Source organism: Gossypium hirsutum, chromosome D01, assembly GCF_007990345.1.
Source record: "Gossypium hirsutum isolate 1008001.06 chromosome D01, Gossypium_hirsutum_v2.1, whole genome shotgun sequence".
Lineage (NCBI taxonomy): Eukaryota > Viridiplantae > Streptophyta > Magnoliopsida > Malvales > Malvaceae > Gossypium > Gossypium hirsutum.
This window is the reverse complement of record NC_053437.1, coordinates 4,539,804-4,564,918: the sequence shown is the minus strand read 5'-3', so window position 1 is coordinate 4,564,918 and position 25,115 is coordinate 4,539,804. Positions and strand designations below refer to the sequence as shown.

The following is a 25,115-nucleotide window of genomic DNA, read 5'->3' as shown; positions in this document are numbered from 1 at the left end:
GGATATTCAAAGGCTCACCCCATTCTTTCACCCTCCAAAGTCTTAAGGTTGTAGCCATAAATGGATGCGGAAAATTGAAATCCCTTTTTTCAACTTCCCTTATTCAAAGCCTAGTGCTTTTAGAACAACTCATGATACAACACTGCAACGAATTGGAAACTCTTTTCAATGATGGTGAAATAGAATCAAAGACCTCTTCCCTTCCTCTCCGCTTGCCCAAATTGAAGACTCTTTTCATCAGAGCGTGTGCAAAACTGGAATATGTTGTGCCGATCACCTTGGCTCAAGGTCTTCCTGCTCTTGCATCGCTTTCGGTTTCTTCTTGTGGTGCATTAAAGCAAGTATTCGGCATGCCATATGAACAAAATGGAGTTCAACACCATAGTAGCCTGCTCCTTCCAAGTCTACAAGATCTAGAACTTGATCGGTTACGAAACTTGACTAGTTTTGTCCCACAAAACTATATTGTCAAAGCACCATCTTTGAAAAGCGTAAAAGCTAATGTTTGTTCTAAAGTGATAAACTTTCCCATTCAACAAGCCAACAATCAGCTGGAGTTAACGTTAAAGGTACACTTTTCTTAACTCTTTTTTCTTTTCTGGATTTTTTTATTTGATTTTTCTAATTATTAAACTTTTTTATACCAAGCCCCTCCTAACCAGCCTAAAATAGAGCCTGGTGATACTTATAAATGGTATCGTGGTGATAGCATGTATTTTCTGTGTATAATTATCATATATCCTTGTGATAATTGTTATGCCAAATCTGTTATTATATATATTTTCTCTATGATACCAACACGTTAGTACATTAATCTAATACTTTTTTTTCTTGTGATTTTATTAATTAATGATTTGTTTTCACTTACGTGATGAATTACGACCAGGAGACTGGATTATCCGCATTCAAAGAATTGTGATGCAATACAAAAGATCTTATTCTCCACAATATTGGGGATCACAAAAATCTCGTCCGAACATCTAGACGGATTAACTTCCATCTCTATTAACAAATGGAGCAGTGGTGAATGCTTGGTTGATGCATCACAAATAATGATGGATTTCAAATGCAATGGCCAACCTCCCAAGTGTTTCTTGCAGAATCTCAAAATTTTGAGAGTTGTTGATTGTGAAAATATTTCAGAGATATTTCGAATCGATGATGGAATAGAATCAAATGCACGTTACTTGCCAAACTTGAAATTTGTGGAGATTAGAGAATGTCCAAGTTTGGAATATTTCTTCCCACATACTTCAATTGGAGGTTTTCCTCATCTAGAGGAGGTAAAACTTGTTGGATTGAGAACCTTGAGGAGTATTGTAGGAGGAGAAAACAACTTTTTGGAAGCACCAACTTTGAAAATTTTATACATCCGAGGATGTTCAGCGTTTACAAATTTTACCTTTCATGAAGTTAAAAAGTGTGTTTTCTTGAAGGTACGTTCCCTTTCACTTTTTTTTCTTAATTCCTTTGTTTTGTTTTTCAAAAAGAAGTTAACAAGTTTGTAAACTTGTATTTCTTATCCATTTGGATTTCTATTAAAATCCAATTTCCTTAGACAAGTGGAAAGTCTCTCATGCACACTTTTACATTAATTCATGATATTAAAAGTTAAAAAGAAAACCAAATATGAGAGTGCCATACTTACTTGGTTGATATTGAAAGAACTTAAAAGAATAACATTTCCCTTTACTTTTATGCAGGAGTTGTTCTTCTCTATGGAAGATATAGACAGTGAAAATGTCAATTTGTGTGATATGGCAAACACTCAGTTGAGACAAAAATCACCAGATTTATAACTTTGGAGAACTTTGAACAATTGTTTCAGCTTCAGGGTGGCAATATCAACTCAAGTCTAGAGAAAATGGAGCTTTTTAATGTGATTAGGTTGCGAGATATATGGAAGGGTCCCATCCAGGTTGCAACCAATCTTAGAGAAATAAGGGTTCACTGCTGCAATAACTTGACATACATCTTTCCAGAGACGCTCATTCCATATTTACCACAATTAAGCATTCTAAAGATAAAGTCATGTGTGAACTTGAAGAAAATAATTGGAAATGATGACATTTTAGCATCTTCATCATCATTACAAGGTCCTCAGTTGAAGATGAAAATGGTATTCCCTCAGTTAAAGAAAATAGAACTTGAAAATTTGTCAAAGCTCGAGAGCTTCAGCCCTGTGGGTTATCATCTGGAATTCCCATGTTTGCATTCACTTGACATTAAGAAATGTTCCAAGATGATCACAAGTTTCAGTGCAGATTATTTAACAATGACGGTGCATGCTAAAATTGATCAGGTATTTATCCTCCCAACACTCTTTTACTTTGAGTTTTTCCACTATTGTTTCTAATATATATGAAATTGAGTAATTTTCATTTTATTTTTATGTTATTCTCAACGAAATTTAATTTGTTATGAAATGAAGGCATCTCAGCTAAATGATACCAGTCCCTCACGGGAAGATATAATCTGGGAAAGGAGAAGATTTACCTTACTACCTCAGTATAAAGAAGAAGCTGAAGAAATTTCACCCTTTCAGTGAAAAATGTTGCAGAAATCATTCTTGAGCCTAAACCACGTCGATTGTACCAACAGTCTACACTAGTTAATTAACTAGGTAAATATGGCATGACCATTTACTTTTCTTCTAGCCCTAGTGTTTTTTTTTTCTTTTTATTTTTTTTAGTTCTAATTATTACTTATTTATTATAGACAATGTATACTTATATGTTAATTATGTTTTTCAATGCATATGGTGGGATTTGGACCCACACTAATTGAATTAATAAAATCTTATATGTAAGAGATGAGGGTAACACAGTTCGAACCCGTGTCAAACAGGTGCCTGACAAAAGGTTTAATCACCACTACATATTCATTATTTGTATATCTATACTATTATTTAAGCCTTTAATTGAGTTGGTGTCACAAGTCAACCGGGCACCAACTCGATTAGGGAAATGATGAAATTATCTTTTCGTAATTAAAATAAGTTATATTATTTGAGAGTACTTTCGTTTTTTTATTTTATTTTAAATAAAAAAAATTAGATGCATATGATAAGATTTGAACTCTCGCCAATTAAATTAATAAAAATATTAAAGTCACCACTTAACCAAAGCTTCATTTTGATGTTTTTTATATGTTCTTATTTTGATATGCACAATGTACTACCTTTAACAGCTGTATATATTAATATATTGTTAATTGAGTTAGTATCACAAGTTAACTCGATACTAACTCAAGATTGATGATAACACCGTCATAAATAATTTTACCCAATAATGTTGTTGATTAAGTTGGTGTCCCAATTTAAAAATTTAATCAAATGATGACATGTAATCCATGTGGCAATCTACATGTCATTTTAAGGTGATTTGATAAGAAAACTTGTAAATTTAAAAGTTAAATAAAACAAAAATAAATAAATTAACAATTAAAAATAATTTTTTTATAAAGTTGTAACTTCATAATAATCATTATGCCTAAATCTAACTATTCAACAGGAATTAGAAGAAAAAAGGATGAGGGTGTTCACCTCACCCCGTATTTTCAACGTAGCATTGAGAGGAGAGAGACATGAAGACATGAGAAATACAAAGATGGGATGGGATGAGATTGGTGTAGAATCTATTCAGCAAATGGGATGCCTTTCATACACTTTTTTCAATGTAGTTTATTATTGCAGATTCCATCATCTGAACATGCTTGGTCTGGGCTATGGGGACATGAATTTCCGGATATTGTTTCTTGACTTCAATCAATTTTCCACGTCAACATTGCCTCTATTTATCCTCCTAATTCATTTCTCATTTTCTTATCAATTTCTTTTTGTTTCACTTGAAATTTAGTCCCATTTTAACTTTTAAGTTATAATTATATATTAAAAAAGTTAAAATTTATTCTCGTATTCTTCATAAATTTAGAATTTAATTTTTTTTCAAGAATTCGGTCCATATAATTTTTAGAATTTAAATTTTAAATCCAACTGTTAATGCCGCCTTAAAATTCTTATGCCAAATTCATTGGTATGAGATATTAAAATTAAAAAATATTTACTTGGTGACCATGTAGTAAAAAAAACGTTGTTATAAATCTAAATTTAAAAGAATTTTTAATAATGTTAACAATTAGATTGACTTTTTTAAATTAAAAAAATTAAAACTAAACTCCATAAAATAAAAGTAGAAAAATTAAATTTCAGAAGTAAAAAAAGAATAAAAAAATTTAGAGCATATTTTAATCTATACAAAAATACGGAAGGCATAAAGGAGCAATGATTAAACCCTTGTTGTATCCAAAGACCAAGGTTTAAATTCAACTGCTATCATTCCCTCCCTAATTATAATATGTACCAAAAATGGTTTAAAATATTTTTTTAAAATTTCAAATATGTGAAATAAAAAAAAAGTTTTTTTCCCTATTCATCTCATGATTTTTTTTAATTTGTAAAAAGGAAAAAAATCTCTCCTTTTAAGATTTCACCTTAACTTCAGATCATGTGTCCCTTATATTAAAACCAGATCAAACAGGTTTGTTTTTTTCACTTCCTTCTTTCGGTCAGTTTCTCCCTTTTCCTTATTCAAAAGAATTGCGAAATAAACAAAAGAAAACTAAAAACAAAGGAATAGCTAGGTTTTGCCTACCATTATATGCATGCGCATGTATGCATTCAATAATTAGGGACGAGATAAGATTCTTGGGTTTCAACCCAATGCTATAATGTAATTCCACCATTACATTTCAACTTTTTTCCTATCAAATGGATTGTAAGTAAAAAAATAAAGGTATTAAAGGAAAACTTAGAGGTGCGTAGGGAGATTTCCTTGTAGAATAAAGTTACTTGCAATGAATGGAGGTACTAGCAATTTGGGGTAAACATAGAGGAGCACTTGCTATCATTTTGCTTCATTTTTCATCATCAACCCATTTTTTCCCTTCTTTTTGGGGTTGAAATGAATAACTTTTCTGTCCAAAGAATGATGAACTTTGTTGATAATTTACTTTCCTTTTCATCATCTCAAAATCAAGTTGTTGCCTTTTAGCTCTCTTTTGAGGGACAGAGAGGGGATTGGGGAGGGGTTTTCCTACAATTTGCTAGGGGTTAGGTCCCTTAAGTTGCCAATGTACATATTGCACCTCGCATTTTCACTAATGATCGTGGAGTGGAAAAATAAAAAGGAACCTTCAAAAAAAAATCATAAACCCATATAATTTTATTATTATCTTTTTAGTAAATAAATGAGATTATCATTATTGCCGAATATGATAGAGAAATAAAAAAGTGTAGGGGGCTATGTGATAAACTAAAAGTTTAATTATATTATAATCCCTCGAATTTTTTTAAAAAAATCAATTAAATTTTTTCGAAGTTTTTAGATTCAATTGAGCCATGAAATTAAAAAAAAAAAAACTAATCAAATAAACTCATGTGATGATGGGGCAGTTAGGTCTAACTTCTTTATTTTGTTTTTGCCACAGTGAGTGCCACGTGGCTTATTTTTTGTTGACGTCATCAATTTATTTTCTTTTCCTTTATTGAGGTGGAAATTGTCTTGTTATATATTATTAAATAAACTTAATTAAGTTATTACTTTTAAAAATATTCATTCGTTCATATGTCATCTCTTTTCCCTTCCATTTTCTTCCTTTCCACCGTTGTAGCAGATCTTAACTTCAAAAAATGACATGAAACGAAACCTCTCATATTAAAAGGGATTGCATGTATTTGCAAATCTTAGTCGTGTGTTTTTGGATATTGGTTTCAAGTTTTTTTTTTCTTTTTGTTGGATTCAATGTTAGATTTGAGGAATCTGAAACACACATCTGATGAACCCTTATAAAATATGTTCATTTTCTTTTCTTCTTCCCACCATTTTCTTTTTGCTAGAATATGTGTTTTTGTAGATATTTGTTATTTATTTGATTTTTTTTTAAAGTTTTATAGTAAATGATTTGTAATCAAAAAGCCTCGTTTGATGGACCCTTAAAAATTATAGGGTTCTTCCTTTCTCTCAAATATAAGCACACACCTACCAACTTGAAACGAACCACCATCGTGGAGGTTCAACCAAGCTTAGGTTAAGGTTCTTTGAGGGGAGTTTTTGCAAATCCAAATGGTGGAAAGTTGCCTCTAGCCGTGGGTACACCATACTTGGAGTTTTGGTTTCGATCTAACAGTGCAAAGTGGAAATCGAAGAAGGTTGGGCCAAAATTTTGAGAGTAGATCTAGAAAAATTAATGAGTATTTCATGAAAATAAACTCAAATTTGAAAAGAGGATGAAAAAAACGGTTTACAGTTATAGCATATCGTTTGTGATATTTACAGCAATAATTTTTTTTACCAAAAGTATTTATACTTTATGCGAGACGGATTCGAGTCAATTCTAGCTTTCAATCGAATGACCTTCTTCTCTATTCTCGTGCCCCTAAATTGCATCGAGTGTAGGCTCAAGTAAAATGAACTAAACACAACACAAGAAATGATATTATTACTTTAAGTAGGAAAATAATTCTCTCAATAAAAATTGATAAAGATTTTAATTTCTAGAAAAATAAAATTTATTCTAAGTAAATAAATTACCACTATTTTCTAGCAGAGTACCGATGAAGTGTGTTTTTTAGGTCAACTGGTGTCATCTATTTATATGAAAAGATAGAAGAATACTAGTTGAATAAGGTTTAATCAAATAATATTACCTTAATAAAAAACACTACCTTAATAAAAAAAACACACTGCTACTCTCAAAGTAGAGTAGGGGTGGGCGGCACACCCTAGTTAAAAATACTAGAATTGTAGTCCCTTTCATATAATACAAGTGGTTTTGTGTCTCTCATGTATCAAATCCAATTATATGTGCTTATTGTACTTTTGATTCAGTACTTTATAATTTAATTTAATTCAATCCAATATTTGTTTTCTATTTTTCAAAATAAATATTAATTAATTAAATTAACTAAATTAATTTCCCAATTGAAAAATTTTCTCAACCCAATTTTAATTGCGTTAAAGTTATGACAACTTTACCGTAAATGAATTTATGAGAAAATATATTTCATATTACCAACGGATTCACAATGACTAACTAATTTAATTTCACTTTTGAACTTCAATTATTTAATTATAGTTAATTAAATAATAATTTAAAAATATTAAATTAACTCTCAAGTCATTTCTATACTTGGTGAGAAAATACATTCATTTGTGAATGCAACTAATTTCTCTAATTTCATCATTTCCATTCATTTTTTTATTTGATTATACGTCCAATTTATTTCTAATTTCAACGAGTTAAGGGAGGGACCAATTGGACATATATAATTAGAACTTAAATAATTTATAGTTAAGTTGTAACTTTTTACCTATTAATTATAAATTTATTTAGTCACGAAGTCATTCCGCTATAATATTGTGACTAAGTTTTCTCTAACTACATACCATTACAAAAGCTACTTAATAAATGTTCGTCTAATTATCTTTTCATAAATGTGTTACCTTCATAGAATATCTTTAATCTCTTGAAGATAAATTTGTTCTCCCAATATGATCTTATTTTATCTCATGGTAATAATTATATTTTTCGTGAAAATTCAATTACTATTAAAAAGAAATAAAGTCATTTATCACAAAGACAAACAATTCTGTTCATGTTTGCTTTTTATCTATCATGTAATGTTGATGAAAGGATTACATTTACCCATTAGTTGGGTTATGAATTCTACTATTGTAAATGATACTACATATTGCAGAAGTTGTATACTCAACGTACCAACTTTCAGTTCCTTATCTATTCAAATTTAGGCTTACTTACATAAAAATATACGAGTCATGCATACATAGTCCATCATCCATTCAGAATTAAGGTATGTCACACTATAAGCATCACAGTGAATATATCTATAAATGGATATAAGATCTATTCTATTTGGGTCTTGTCAGATATATTGTCAGTCTAATCAATTGTATTTATGTTTTTATCTTTTGAGAGTCGTCTGTCTCGATACTCAAGATAAAACACCTCTCTAATTCAACTTAATAGATGACATATTAGCCTTTTAATCAGTTTGCTCATTTTTTTATTAGACTAAGGACATATTTAGGTTTATCTACAAGTATAAGTTGTCTTTTCATTTATGATACATTCATGCAATATCACTAAGTACTAGCTAGACGTTAGGCTCTTTTTTTTGTTTTATTTATCTTTTTCACATAATATTATATTATCTACGTAGAATTGGTAATTTGAAAAAAAAAATTCACGTGTTCAATTTCCATTTGTTGGTTTACCATTTACTAAAGGTCTCCGCTTCAGGTAGCATAATAATACACAGATTAATAGTTTAGGTACCACATTGAAAATTTTCAATAGGTACCACATTGGACATTTTATGAATGTACAGGTACCAAATAATACACAAATTGATCATTCATGAACTACATTGGACATTCTTAAAGTACAAGTACCATTTTAAATATTTTATAAAAATATAATTACCAAATAATACACAAATTAATAGCTCAGGTATCACATTAGATATTTTTAAAATACAAATACCACATTAAGCATTTTTTTAAATCACAAACACCAAATATCGCATTATCCCTTAATTTCATGATTCAATTTTAATCTAAACAATTACAAAAAAGAAAAAAGAGAAGGTTTCATTACCACTTATTTTAACCACATGTTATAAATGACATGGGTACTAACGAAAACATATCCTCCATTCACTCGATTTTCATGACTTTATGTTGATATGTTTAATCTATATATTCAAAAATGGCTGCTCAACTCTCCGATAATATGCTTCTCCTTCTTATCCATTTCTTGGATATGTTTAATCTATACACTATAATGAAGTCTTTCACTTATTATCTATAATGAGTTAAAGTAGTTGTGTGGTTCATGGTAATAGTTGTCATCGATGAGTGGTAGCCGACGGCTTGCGGTGCTTACCGACCCCAAAATTTGAGTTTGGCCCTTAGCCGGTGGCTGGTGGCCGGTGTGGCGGCAGTCGACCGAGCCCTTGGCCGGATGTGGGAGGGGTTTCAGAGAAAAGAAAAGTCTCTGAAATTTTTTTTCTTTTGCATGGACAAAATGGAAATTTCAAAAAAAAAAAAGCTTAAATAGCCCAGGCTAAACGGCGCCGTTTTGCTCAAAGTGCATTGACGTCAAAACGACGTCGTTTCATTGCCTTTGCCCGCACGCCCGCGACCCGACCCGCCTGGGGGGAGATCTGCGTGTTTTCTGAAAGTGGGAAAATATCCATTTCAATCCTTCCGCCTTTTCTGTTTTATTATTTTGGTTCCATTTTTTTTCTTCTTTTAAATTTGCCCCATGATTTTATTTGTGTGTCATTGTGGCCCTCCGATAAAATGCCACGCAAGTGGCCTGGGACATTTTCTCTTTCGCTCCCCGATATTTTCAACGCGTTGCGAATTAGTCCTTTATGCCTTTTTGCAATTTCTAATTATGCCCATTTAATTTCATTCTGATTTCAATCACGCCCTTGATCTTTTATCCCCATTTCATTCTGATTTTCTGTTATGTATTATTTTATTTTAAACTGTTTTAGATTTGTTATTATTTATTTCAAGTTTTTATATATGTTACTCATTTCGAATATATGTATACACCTACCTTACCCATTTTAAATTTATATGTACTATGTAATTTAAATTGTTTATATTGTTTATTTCTTTATATTGTTTATTTCAAAACTGTTTTATTTTTGTTTATTTTAAGTTTCTATACATTAAGTACTTTATATATTATTTTATCTTATGTTAAAATATATTATATATGCTAATTATTTTAAAATTGTTTTGGACTTTGTTTCAACTCTACTATTTTTTTTAAATGTTTTATTTATTATCCATTTTAAGATTTTTTTCATATATTCCTTATTTTACGCTTTTATATGTACATGTGCATTATTTATTTTGAAATTTTTCATATATATAATATTTTTAAATTGTTTTGTATATAGTTGATTTTAAATTTCGTTTTTACATTATTTATTTAAAACTCATTTATTATCATTTTAAATTTGTTCTACATTTTATTTATTTTAATTTGCTCTATACTACTCATCTTGAAATTTTTATATATGTTATTTAATTTATTCGTCTTTGATTATTAATGCTAGTCTTTAAATAATGTATGTTGTGTGCTTATTTCCATTATGTGTACTATGAATTGTTTATTCGTTTTTTTAATATTATTGTCATTCATCAACGTAACCATTTATTCATATATCAAATTTAACATTACATCAATTTTTACCCAAATTCGTAAAAAAGGAAAATTTTGAAAATAAAGGCAATACTCGATACTTGGGATCTTCAAGAGGATTGAGCCCAAACGTGTTGGGTTCCAATTTTCTTCGTTGAACCTAAATAATCGAGAATGCTCTTTAATAAAATAAAAATAAAAATAAAAAGCTCATTGTCGGGAATTTAATACGTTGTGTCCTAACGCATTGGATATGACACGTTGTTTTCTCGAGACGAGGAATTTTTCTAAAAAATAATAAAGACAATATTCAATGTTTCGAATTTTGATAAATTGTGCCCTAACGTATTGGGTTGCGATTTTTTTTCATCTGACTTAAACAATTGAATATCCTTTTCAATTTTATTTCACGAGTTTTTGGACAAACTCATTTTTGAAGAAGTGAAATAGCATGCCCCAACTTATTGGGTACGGCATTTTCTCTCTCCAAAATGAGAAGGTCTTATCGGCTAATTCGATTTATACAAGTTTTTTTAAGGATCGTATTTTTAAATCTCTTTAAAGTTTCTAATTTTCGACACTAAGACACTAAATAATCAACTAGGCACCAATTTTGGGCGTTACGATGGTGCTAATCCTTCCTCGTACTTAACCGACTCCCGAACCCATTCTAAATTTCGCAGACCAAAATTGTGGTTTTAATAAAGATCAAATCGTTTATTAAAAACAACCACTTTTTGAGGTGACCCGATCACACCTCATCAAAAAAGATTGGTGGCGACTCCCATATTCGTTTTTATTTTCAAAATTCAAGTCGACCCCGTTTTATCAAAAAAATGGTGTCAACAATAGGGATTAAATTGTTTCAATCTTTTTTATAACACCTCATATCTGGCCTAGATGTTATGGAATTTGAAGGGATTACATATGTTGTTTTTGAAACCCAAAATTTAAAGCTCGACAACATATCATAGAACAAAACTTGACTTTGACCTTTTTAAAACTTCGGAAAAATACATTATTAAGTATTTACATCTTATTTCGGAAAACACATATACAATCACTTAATTTTCTTGCAGTGGAAATCTTAAGTTAGCAGAGTTTTGAAAACAGTGATTTGATTTTGAAATCCAACACATTGTAGTTTGAAATAAAATATTCAAAGTATGATAAAACAGTTCCAAAATAAAGAATAAATCTGAAACCAATAACAGCCCCAAAAAGTCCAAATAAAACAGTCCACTTGAAAATAATTCTTAAACTTAACAGAATTTCAAAAAAACAAAAAACACAAAATTTAAAACTGAGCTCCTACTATGCCGATCCATCCTAAGGTTGCTGGGTTACCTGAGAGGGAAATATACAAAAAGTAAGCTTACAAGCTCGATGTGCAATATATCTCAAACAACAAATCAGACACATAAATGTTACGGAAAGAATTTCAGATGTGCAACGAAGGGCTTGGAAATGGCGGTTCTAATGGCAATTAAAGATGATGCAGAGATGGTTATAGAGTTGATTCGGAAGGAATAGATCCCTTTAATAATAGAATGCGATTCAATTACTATTTCGGATTGGTTGAAATATAATTGTTTTCGGCCGTGGTCGTTTAGGAATTTGTTCGCAAATATTGAAGGAAGTTTAAGGCGAATGGCTGAGGTTCGAATTGAAGTCACAAATCGAGGTAAGAATAGAATGGCGAAAGCCTTAGCTAAAGCAGGTTTGTCGAGGAATACATTGTTTAGAGCATATTGGTAATTTGTTTTTATTTTTCTGGTTGTTTGTACTCTGTTTTGGAATAATTTGGTTGGTTTTGATTCCTTGTTCGAACTGGTATGGGTTGGGTGATCCCAATGCCTTTTCCTATAATCAATTGACTGAGTAAAAAAAAAAGAATAGATGCAGAATCAAATTCATAATCATTTTCAAAGGTAGACAAATATTCATATGCATATACCTTTATCCGCTACACATCATCTCTATCCATCACTACACATCAATTAGGGTATCAAGTATCCATCCACCCCCACATACCAATAAGTGAGCGTATCTCACTTTTCAGAAATAGTGCAGTCAAGCTGCTAGATAATAATATACGATAAACTGCCAGAAACATATATACGTGGCTGAGCACCAGAACAGATATATGTGGTTTCAAACCACCAGATAAGACAACTAATTAAATTGTCAACACTTCCTCCATCATATCATATCCGAACCCAATGTACATGAACATACTAACAAATATTCATAATATAGATGTCACGCATGCTTTTCATAACAAATCATTCTTTTATAATTGCCAAAACATAGATCATATATATATACATATATTTCACATGTCTTTTATGTACCACATACAAAAGCATATAATCAAATATCATGTTTTCAGTTTTGAATTACATAGTGTGGTCCCTTTTGAAGGTTTAAATATGAACCACAGATCAAAATGACCCTAGGTGTATATTTTTAGAAAATGAGCCCACACGGTCCAAATGGCCAGACTGTATGGCCCACACACTCTATCTGTCTTGCCCGTGTGATTGCACACTAGCATGCGCGATCGCACGCCCTGCCTGATTTGCCCGTGTAATCGCATACACCCATGTGCTCCACACGGCTTGGCAAACGGCCTGCCAAGCTGTGTGACGAACAACAGTTTCAAAATTTGCTTGGTTTTTTCTAGATTTTTCGAGTTTAACTTAGTGGGTTCGGATTATAAACACACACCTGAATATTTTTTGATGTAGGTTCACGAACAAGTAATCTCGTACCTAAACCAACAACTCACATGAATTAATTAACACAATTTTTACTAAACCCAATTGACCAAATCGATACAACCATCATTAAACGAACCTAATTACAAAATAAAATAGCCCCTACAATGGTGAAATTACTTACCCTTGAATGAAACAACAACTTAAAAAGAGAACTTAGTTTGCTAGAGGATCAACCGTCTCATGATCTTCTCCTAATTGCATCAAAACACATAAACTAAACATTAAAACCACTTCCTTTGTAAAGAACTTAATAAGTACTGATTTGTTTAGCTATATATCTATTCTTGTTAAGTATGACTCCTATTTCCAGTCAAATTTGAAAAATTATCTTTTAGTTAACCTCTGTTTATTTATTTCAATCAAACACTGATTAGTTTAGATTATTTTTTTATTATTTGACATATGAATTTAGCCTATAAATAGGCTCTTTTACAACCTTAGATAAAACACCCATTAGAGATTAGAACTCATAACACATTTAGAGAATTTTGTGTTTACGTTTTGAGAGTTCTTTATTTTTGGGTTTTCAGGGTTTAGTTTTTATCTCCATCTTTTGTACTCTTCGTTCTTTTGCCATTATAATAAAATTATTTTTACCCGTGATTTTTTGTCCTCTTTGGAGGAGTTTTTTCACGTTAAATTTGTGTGTTCAATTTCTCAATTTATTCCGCTATTTTTGTTACTTGTTGCTTAATCGGGACGATCCTAACAAGTGGTATCAAGAGCTAGTTCAAAGATCAACCCATTCAGATATGGCAACAACAAGGTTTGAAATTGAGAAGTTCGATGGTGAGACAAATTTCAATCTGTGGCAAGTTCGGATGATGGCAATTCTAGTTTAATCTGGTTTGAAAAAGGTTGTTACCGAGAAAAAGCCTAAGAATCTAAATAAAACTGAATGGGAAGAGCTTGATGAAAAGGCCTTGTCTGCTATCCAGTTGTGCCTCGCGAATACGATATTGTAGGAGGTATTGATGGAGAAGACCTCATCTGCCTTGTGGAAAAGGTTAGAAACTCTTTATGCGACTAAGTCTCTGGCTAATCGTTTAGTGTTGAAACAACGCCTATTTACGTTTCGTATGAACAAAGATCACATCAGCCAATTCATTACTCTTTTAAATGATTTAAAGAAAGTTGAGGTTCATATTGATGATAAAGATCAAGATATGTTATTATTGTGCTCTTTACCCCCTTCATACAAGTCTTTTAGGGAGACCCTGATTTATGGCAGAGACAAAATCACGTTCGAAGATGTGAAGGGTCATTTGTTGAGTAGAGACAAACTCGACAATGAGCTTCATTTGGATAGCAAGGCAGATAGGCAAGCTTCCGTTTTGGTAGCATCAAAGAAACGAGACAAAATGTGTCGCTATTGTAACAAGTTAGGTCACGTCAAAGCATATTGTTATAAACTACAAAATAAAAAAGCTGCTGAAAGTAACGAGGAAGATGTAGCTGGTGCTAATTTGGCCGATGAAAGCGGTGATGATTTCTTGTTAGTGTCAACGAGCGATAACTCCAAACTCATGTCCAAGTGGATCCTAGATTTGGGATGTTCTTTCCACATGTGTCCCAATAGAAAATGGTTCTCTACATACAGTTCAGTTGAAGGTGGAGTTGTGCGCATGGGAAATGATTCATCTAGTAAGGTAGTTGGTATTGGAACTGTTAAAATCAGGACACACAATAGGACAATTAGGACACTCTCAGATGTCAGGTATGTACCTGATTTACGAAAAAATCTCATCTCCTTGAGTATTTTAGACTTGAAAGGATGCAGAATCAACATCGAGTTGAGCGGTATTAAAGTATCTTATGGAGCTCTCGTTTTGTTAAAAGGTAAAAGAACTGGCAGTCTTTATATTCTGGAAGGTTCTACAGTGACAGGTGAAATCGGACGTCCCTCATCCGTTACAGAGTCGAAGTCAACTCATTTGGAGCGGAGGCAACTTGGTCATAGGAGGGAAAAATGTATGATCGTTTCGTTGAAGAGAGGTTCTCTTTTGGATGCAGGTTTTGAAAAGTTAGGGCACTGTGTTTGTGAAAATCAGACCTGGGTCAGTTTTGGTTTGACAGTGTACAAGTGAAAGGCTAGAATTCTTCCAGTTTCTAAGCACAGATTCGACTTAGTTAATTCCCTGCATAGTTCAAGATAGGCTCGTTGCGGGCTTTGGCAAAGATGGCGTTGTAGAAATATGAGTCAAGGTGGAGATTTGTTAAGTATGACTCCTATTTTCAGTCAAATTTGAAAAATAATCTTTTAGTTAAACTCTGTTTATTTATTTCAGTCAAACACTGATTAGTTTAAATTATTTTTTTATTATTTGACATATGAATTTAGCCTATAAATAGGCTCTTTTACAACCTTAGAAAAAACACCCATTAGAGATTAGAACTCATAACACATTTAGAGAATTTTGTGTTTACGTTTTGAGACTTCTTTGTTTTCGAGTTTTCGGGGTTTAGTTTTTATCTCCATCTTTTGTACTCTTCGTTCTTTTGTCATTATAATAAAATTATCTTTGCCTGTAGTTTTTTATCCTCTTTGGAGGTGTTTTTCGACGTTAAATTTGTGTGTTCAATTTCTCAATTTATTCCGCTATTTTTGTTACTTGTTGCTTAATCGGGACGATCCTAACAATTCTTTTTCATTTATTGGGCAGGATGCTAATTTGAGGGATTACACACTATGCCAGCCCTTAGGGGACTGCCTCATCTCTACAGTAATGGTGGTGTGTTGCTAATTTGCCTGCAATCAAAGAGAAGTATGGTCAGTACATGGTGAGTAGGTGTTCCATCTTTACGGGGCAAGCATGTTTATAACAATGCTACATAGTTCGCTTAAGTTTTTAATAGGAGCTTGATCTGAATTTCAGACCTTGCTTCAAATGGTGAAGAGTGGGAATGGGCAAGTTCCATTACTGACTATTTCAAGCTATTTATTAAAACCATTAATGTCTTCTCTAGTAACAAGAGTCCTACTGCAAATGTATATTTTCCTGAAAGCTATCATGTTTAGATAATGTTGATTGAATTCTGCAAGAGCCCTAATACTTTTCTTAGTTCATTGGTAGCAAAGATGAAAGTTCTATAAATATTGGAGCAATGCAATTTAGCTTAGGTAGTATCATCTATATCTTAGATCCCCCAACCGTCGAAGCTCACTGCATCCTGACACTCGATAGGAATTGATATGCACACAACCTTGGTTGAAGATGCAATCAGATGGTACGTATGTGCATTATCTTTGATTTTTTTCACACAATATCAATTTTGATTCATTATATATCACTAAAAATACATAAATATTAATATAAAATTATTTATATATATTTAAATCTTTAAACATTTAATTAGTTTGGATTGACCCGAAAAATTAAATCCAAACCCAACCAGTAAATATTTTTGGATACGGTACACTAATATGAAACAAATACATAATCTTTTTCCAAAGTTGTATAATTCAAATCATTAATTAAAGCAAAATATACAACATGATATGAAAAAATTGGGCATGAGTACAATAATATAGTAAAAGAATCTAAAAAAAATTAACTAATTAACCAAAAATACTTATTATTTATCATAATTATAATGAATAAGTATTGGTAAGAAAGTTGATTTTTTTTTTGTATAATGTTGTCCTTCACTAACTAAGTGGGTGTCACATAATTTATAATATATAAAATAATTTAATATTAAATATTTAAATAATTAATTATTTCTCTGTAATCAAAATTTGTTAAAATGTGTTATAACTCTTTGTGCTTTTCAAAAATTTGGAATTTAATCAATATATTTTTATTTCAAGGAATTTAGTCCCTCTATTTTTTTAGATTTCAAAATTTGAAAAATATAAAGACTTATAGCATATTCTAACCATCAAATTCGTATAAAATAAATTTACACTACCCAATGTAGCAGGGTGGCACCCATGTATATTTTAAAGATCAAATCTAACAATTAGTCATTATATTATTTGTAAGTTATGGATTCAATTTGCACTCTAATCTGGTTAAGTATATTTCAAAGATTGTCTTCAACTTTAGTCTATTTTCAATCTTTGTACTTCCTTTAGACTCTTAGTAGCACTAGAAAAGTAATTCAAACTCTTATTAAGTACTAACAATTTGGGGTAGAAATGAATGAATTTTCTATCCAAATAATGATGAACTTTCCCTTTCATCATCTTTTAATCAAGTTGTTGCCCTTTAGCTCTTTTTAAGGGATAATAGGGTACTGGGGAGCGTGTGCCCATTCTTTCCTACATGTTGCACTTTGCATCACACAAATGAGAGCGTGTTTGGTTGGGTGTATTGGATTAGCCAATACACCCCTAATCCGTGGGCCCCACTAATCCCCACTTAATCCCGTGTTTGGTTTGATGTATTGCCTATTACAGGCCTAATACAACACAGATGTATTCCTCATTTTCTCTGCTTCAACAACGATTAGCCAATCCTTTTCAAAAGTAAGGATTATCTAATCGTTTCTGTTTTACCCTCCCCAGCCAAAATCTGCTGCTCCACCCCACCCTCTCCCTCCCAACATCAACAGCAATTTTCTTCGAACCAAATCTCCACCGTCTCGCGTTTGGGAAGCGAGAAAGTGCGAGAAAAATGAGCGGACTGGGGAAGAAAGTCGTCGATGTCGTGTTCAAAGCATCAAAGAACATTGATTGGGAAGGGATGGCTAAGCTTTTGGTCTCCGATGAGGCTCGCAAAGAGTTCGCTACTCTTCGTCGCACTTTTGATGAAGTTAACTCTACTTTACAAACCAAATTCAGCCAGGTCTTTTTCTTATATTCTCTCTAATCCCTAGCTCCTTTTTAGCATTTTTATTGATTTTTTTCATAGATTTGTTGGGTTAATCCGTTGATTAGATCTTAGGGTTTTAGTTTTTTAATGATGATTTTAATATTTTATATTGAAATAAATTTTCAATAAGGTTGAATTTTTTTGTTCAAGGTTTGATTTTGGAACCTTTTTTTTTCATTTTTAAGGAAATTTTAGTTTTGTTCAAGGTTTCAGTCCTATCTTGTTAATAATCCGATTTCTTAAGCAGGAACCTGAACCCATTGACTGGGAGTACTATAGAAAAGGAATTGGCTCTCGCCTGGTAGATATGTACAAAGAGGCATATGAGAGTAAGTTAATTTGATAGTTATCATATTTGGCCTACTCTCTATCCAATTTTCCAGTCATCCTATATATGGTTATGCTTAGATCAGTTGCAGGTCTGTAAAATCATAAATTGTTTGGCTTCCACATGTTTGTGTTCCTCATGCGGTGCCACTTCCTGAATTTGTTACTTTGAAGATCATCTATATGGTACAAGGGAACTATTACTTAGTTGGATGCTGATATAGTCACCTTAAGTAGCTAGCTCTTTCCTTTCTTCACTCTCAATTTTTGGGGTTTTGGAAGGGGTATTAGTAAAGTATGGATTTTGCTATTGCTTTATATTTCTTTGACTGTTTTTTACGGAAATATCAATGCCTGACCTATATCTGGACCATAGATATGGGGATATGACCCTTTAAGGACCCTACAAATTCTTGGAAAAAAGTTGAACATACCCATTTTGGACATTTAGCCTGATCTGACACTTGCACTCGAGTTTGCGTAACACAGTTATCAATTATTTTTCAGCTCCAGATCTCCTCGATCTTTCCTTGATCAGTTCTATGCCCCATATTTCACTGAAAGTTAAATGGAAATCAATTGCCAATGAGGACATTGTTTAAATTGGCTGCTATTTTGTTTGCAAATACAATTCTTATTTGTGTGCAATTCACTTGTTGAATGCTATTAGCATTTAACAATTTCAAATTAATGCCGTAGATGTTTCATTTCAATAATGCTATTATGTGATCAGATTCTTCTGGACACCAAACCTTGAGATACTCCTATACTTATGTTCAAAGTAGAATGAAGAAAATATAGACATCTAGCTACTCAATTCTCACTTGTCTGCAATTTCTAGCAGTCGAAGTAATCATATTTATCATGCTTGTTATAAGGTTTGGATGGAGTTTTGAGGGATTCACCGTTACAAATGTTATATACTCTTCCATTGCAGGTGTAGAGATCCCCAAGTTTGTTGACACCGTCACTCCTCAATACAAACCAAAATTTGATGCATTGGTGAGAATCAACAAGATAATTGACTCTCTTTTACCCTGTCTCCAAGTTTTTTCCTCGAATGATGTGCTATTTATTTGTGGTTATAGCTTATAGAATTGAAAGAGGCAGAGGAGAAATCCTTGAAAGAGTCTGAGCGATTGGAGAAAGAAATTGCCGAGGTTCAAGAACTTAAGGTAATAAATAAAACAATGCCGAAATGTGTGTTGTTGTGTTCCAAATCACAATTGCTGAATTTTTTATCTTTTTTTATGAACAGCAAAATATCAGCACCATGACCGCAGACGAGTACTTTGAGAAACATCCAGAGCTTAAAAAGAAATTCGATGATGAGATCCGGAATGACTACTAGGGCTATTGACATCTTTGTGAATTTAATGGCCAAGCTTTTGGTCTCGACTAGAATTTCTGAACCGTTTCTGTTGTTTTAACCCCTTTTTCTCTTGTGCGGTGATCTGGGTTAGAAAGATTGGGCTGTAATGATAAGAAAATAATTGTGTGAGAAAAATTTTATCAAATCATTTGAGAAACAAGGTGGATCTTGTAAGACATGCATTCTATTTAGCAGGCATCCGCAGTCATACTTTCATGGCAAAATTTTTACTGTCTGCCCTCTTCATTCCATTCTGTTTTATGTTTATTATTTGAATATTATCTAGATACAATTGAATTTGGACACCTATTTATCTAGATCCATTCTATATGTATTTTTTAATAAGTGGTTATTTATATTATTAGTATTTTGAAATTTTAAATTATATAAATTAATATAAAAAGGTTTTTACATCAAGAATGAATTTATTGATTCAAGTGCATCTAGACAATCATTTATCCAAATTCATCGGGATGTGCTTTTTAGTTCTTTTTAATATTAATTATTTTAAATTGTATAAATTCATATAAGAAAATTTATTATCAAGAATTTTATGAAATTATATATTATTAAATTATATGTAATAATAATTATTTTAAATTATACAAATTCATAAAATATAATTTATTAGTTATAATTATTTTAAATTTTATTAAATCATATATTTTAATTAAAATATATTTAATATTAATTATTTCAAATTTTCTTTTATAGTATCATATATTATGATTTGAGTAAATTCATATAAGAATATTAATTATTAAGAATTTTATTAAATTATATATTTTAATTATAATATATTTAATAATAATTATGTTAATTTATATTTTACAGTATCATATATTATGATTTGAGTAAATTCATATAAGAATATTAATTATTAAGAATTTTATTAAATTATATATTTTAATTATAATATATTTAATAATAATTATGTTAATTTATATTTTACAGTATCATATATTATGATTTGAGTAAATTCATATAAGAATATTAATTATTAAGAATTTATTAAATTATATATTTTAATTATAATATATTTAATAATAATTATGTTTAAATATGATTAAATTATTTATTATTGATATTAATAATCTTATTAAAATTTAAATAACAATAACAATAATAATTTACCAAAACAAATTTCTGCTAATTATTAAGAATTTTATTAAATTATATATTTTAATTAAAATATATTTAATAATAATTATGTTTAAATATGATTAAATTATTTATTATTGATAATAATAATATTATTAAAATTTAAATAACAATAACAATAATCATTTACCAAAACAAATTTATGCTAAGGGTATTCTAGTCATTTTAGTTTTTTTCCATTATGCTATTACACCTCTATTCCATTCAACCAAACACAAGATTACTATTACGCCTCTATTCCATTACATTCAACCAAACAGTTGATTTGCTATTACACCTCTATTCTATTACGCCTCTATTCCATTACACCTCTAATCCAATACACCTCTAATCCAATACAGCGAACCAAACGTGCCCTGAGTGTTAATAAATTTAACTCTAAATATTTTTTTTGGTTAATTTTACTTTAATTTTTTGAAACATTTTGATTCCCAATCATTAAATTTTAGTTCAATTATTATTTTTCTATGAAAAAGTTGACTACACCATTAAAAATTTAACAAAACTGATATGGTAACTTATATAATAATGCACATGTACTTCATAAAAAAATTAAAAAATACATAAAAATATTACAAATTATTATTTTTTGAATTTGCATAATGGTGAAGTACAAGTGAACTGTCAATCAAGTTACAACATCAACATCATTAAAACTTTAACGACATAGATAATTTTTTCATCCAAAAAATAACAATTAATTAAATTTTAAAGATTAAAAATAATAAAAATTATGATAAAAGTGATATAAAGAATAAACATTAGGGTCATTATATCTATATTTTATTCGCTTCATATTTTTTTGCAGACTAGCTATTGTAATTATCGAATCAAATTCTTGAAATTTGGGAAAAATATTCAAGCATCTTAAAACATGTTAGTCTTAAAATAAATTAACAAAATCAACAAGCGACTCATTTTCCTTCAAAAATTCTTCTGTGATTAAATTCAAGAAAACCATTTATATCTAATTCTCATCCTAGGAATGGTTAGAAATCGGAAATTTAGAAAATTAGAATTGATTCTTGAGGCACGAATATCATTGTCCTTTAATATATTTCACAAATTTGCATATCCCTAAGGATTCAGCAAGGACTTTTATTTACCAGTAGGAAATTAGGAAACAAAAAAAAAAGCAATTAAATACTCAACTAAAATTGTAGAAGGAAGCTTTCAAGAAAACAAAAAGTGTTTGAAAGAGAATGTAAAGAATAATAAACTGGCTGAATGATTTTAAAGGTTTTCATGTATGGTATTTAAAAGAGTTTCCCTAGCTAAATGTAACAAAGTAAGTTTATTGACTTAGCTAAAAATAGTTTGAAAATAGCTTCAATCGATTAAGCTATTTTTAGCTTGGCAAAATATAGGTAAGTTAAGAATTTTATTTTTCTTAAACTCTCAAAAAGTTCAATAAAAAATCATTTTAAAAACAAAAGGACTTAAATGTAAATTGCATTTCCCTTTTAGGTTCAATACCCAAGTCCACCCTTTCAACTTAGTTCCTACTATCTTAACGAAGTATAATAACTTATAAACAAGAGTTTAGTTTTTCTTTAATAATGTGAAATTTATGTAATTATTTAAAATACATAAAATTTCCTATAGAATAAGATTTTTTTTCTTGTTTGTTTGTGTTCTTCTTGCTTAAATGATCTACTTGTTTTGGCTTGTTTCATCTTTCTTTCTTTTTTCTTTGTCATTTATTCTCATATGATAAATTTGGAGTTTGTCTGTTTAATTGGAACATTTTATCACCATTAGGCTACCTTTGTAGTTAAGGTGCTATGCCTCTTTAAGAATTTATGTTTTATAATTTCTTTTATTTATCTATACTATTTTAAACCCAATCTTACTATCTTAAAATTTTATACAATTTTGTGTCCAAAATTTGTTTTATACAATTTTATACAACCATAAAGTACATCAATGGATAAGCATTAAGGTTTCAACAATTTATTTTATATGTGATCTCAGAAAATTAACATGCCAATGAAATCTAGACATTATAGATAAAAAAAAGGTTAAGATTTTAAAAAAATTTAATTAAAAAATATCGAATCTTAAACATTTAAGTTCAAGTTCTACTTTATAAAAAGAATGTATGAATGAATTAATTGATTAATTTAAATTTGATTATATTATTTGTAAAGATTTGATTATGATGAATTACTATCATCACTCTCTTCCATCAATTTTCCACTATTCTTGCTGAACTCTTCATCGTTTTCCCCAGTGAATTCGCTTGATATGATGACAACAATAAAGGAAAGTATAAATGATAATGAAGCCATCAAAGGAAGTAGAAAGACTTCAACAATTGAGAACCGAGAAGAAATGGAATAAAGAAAAGGTATATGAAGACTAATATATAATTTATATTAAAGAAAGACTTCATAGTAATAATTAAAGGATGATCCATTGAGTTGGCGAGCAATTAGAATTGTTGATAATTAAAGAATACAAAAGGTTTGTGGAAGTGGGCGTTTATCATGCCAAAGTAAGGATTAAAGAAATTAAAGAAATTAAAGTGCTAGACCCATTGATTGTTTAACCATATGAAATAAAAGAAATTAATACAATATTTAGAGTAAGTAGAAAGTAAGCCAAACGGTCCCTTAAACGAGGGAAAGTAATTCATGTCTCATGGCAGTGCACGATGGTTCATCATCAACCCAACCCATACACAATTCTTCAAATTAGTTATATGACTCTATTACGTTTATTTACTTCAATAATTATGGTCTAAGAGCATTTAAGAAGGTTTGATTTATTTGGAGCCTAATGATTAAGTAAATACTTCTATAAATTATAATTTATCAAGTTAATTTAAATTATAAGTTATATAATTTAAATCATATGTACTAGGACTCTTCCTTTCATGCGTAGACAATCAAGATCGATTAAGATACTCTATGTTTGCTCATACTTGTGTTTTACGAGAATAAAAGCACTTTTCTATTTGGGGTAAATTACACCATCGTCACTTTTGTTTACTTCAGGTTATATTTTAATCACTTATGTTTGAAATGTTACGTTTTAGTCACTTATGTTATCGTGTTGTAACATTTTAGTCATTGAGCCATTAATTATCGTTAACGGTATACCGGTAAGCTAATGTGGCGCATTAAATCATCATTTCAAACATAAAAAATTAGGTTAAATTATACAATTGGTCCCCATATTTTTTTCATTTTGAGCAATTTAATTTTTTCTTTTATGTTCTTTTAACTTTCTTTCTTTTTTTCATTATTTTCCATTCTCTTCTTCTTCTCCCTCTATTTTCCTACCTTCTCCATTTCTTTCAACATATCAGGAAGTCAAATTGGCAGTGAAGAAAAAAGCATGGTATGAGTTTATGGGTTTTGGTTATAGGCAATGATGGTTTTCGACTTATTTCTTCACTGCCAATTCGGCTTCTTGATATGTTAAAAGAAATGGAGAAGGTAAGAAAATAGAGGGAGAATCAAAAGATAATGGAAAATAAAGAAAAAAAATTAAAGAACATAAAAAAATTTAAATTGCTCAAAATGAAAAAATATGCGGATCGATTGTACAATTTACCCTAAATTTTTGTTTGAAATGATGATTTAACATTCCATGTCAACTTACCGTTACACTGTTAGCGACAATTAATAGCTCAGTGACTAAACGTTACAACAAGATAACATAAGTGACAAAAACGTAACATTTCAAACATAAGTGACTAAAATGTAACCTAAGGTAAACAAAAGTGAGCATGGGTGTAGTTTACCCTTCTATTTGAGATAACCTCATCACATTTTTGTTACCTTATATGATAATTAAAGGATAAAAATAAACTTCCAAGTTATCTTAATAATCTTTCTCTTCGCATTTTTAACAAAACCTTTAAAGTAGAAACCAACACTTCAAGTCTTAGTAGTCACTTATTGTAACATACTAAAAATCGATTTAGAAGAAACTGTGTTTTAAAACCAAAAGAGGTCATCCCTCGATTAGAGTTTAGACTTTGAAATTTTTGACAAGTAAATTGATTTGGTTTAGTGGTTAAGTGTCCTAGGTATGTGTGTGAGGTTTTGGGTACGAATCCTATTTCTGGAAATCTTGTCATTTTGCTTAAACCTTTACCTTTGAATGTTGGTTTATAAGTTAAACTTAGTTAATTGATAACAAGAATGAGTTTGTTGGTTTGATGGTTAAACATATGTCTATGTCTATGGTCTTATGTTCAAATCTTGGTTTGTCTTAGGGAATGTTTATTTTTTGAATTTCGTTAAAAGGTAGTTAGTTTCACTTGGTTATCTAAAACCTTCCAGAAACCTCATGCGCAATTATTTTATTTTTGTTCTTTATTTTTCTGCGACAATTTCTGTCATTCTGTTTGCGCTTCAGTTTTTACATTTTGGTTCCTTATTTTCAAGTGAGTAGTCTTTT

At 30.4% G+C, this 25,115-nt stretch overlaps 2 protein-coding genes across 3 annotated transcripts; both read left to right on the top strand.

Moving 5' to 3' along the window:
* The first annotated feature begins 1,706 nt into the window (after positions 1-1,706).
* On the top strand, positions 1,707-2,708 carry LOC107928102 (uncharacterized). Its single transcript, XM_016859273.2, has 2 exons — positions 1,707-2,302; positions 2,432-2,708. Exons 1-2 carry the CDS (start codon positions 1,865-1,867, stop codon positions 2,546-2,548), a joined length of 555 nt encoding a protein of 184 aa, XP_016714762.1. The 5' UTR covers positions 1,707-1,864; the 3' UTR covers positions 2,549-2,708.
* A 14,836-nt stretch (positions 2,709-17,544) lies between these two features.
* Positions 17,545-19,858, top strand: LOC107944975 (ATP synthase subunit d, mitochondrial). Of its 2 annotated transcripts, XM_041086833.1 has the most exons (5): positions 17,545-17,815; positions 18,090-18,171; positions 19,107-19,171; positions 19,258-19,344; positions 19,428-19,858. In XM_041086833.1, exons 1-5 carry the CDS (start codon positions 17,645-17,647, stop codon positions 19,518-19,520), a joined length of 498 nt encoding a protein of 165 aa, XP_040942767.1. In that variant the 5' UTR covers positions 17,545-17,644; the 3' UTR covers positions 19,521-19,858. The 2 variants fall into 2 exon arrangements, with proteins under 2 accessions (XP_040942767.1, XP_040942766.1); XM_041086832.1 differs by having other exon boundaries at positions 17,630-17,815; positions 19,258-19,628.
* The last annotated feature ends 5,257 nt before the right edge of the window (positions 19,859-25,115 follow it).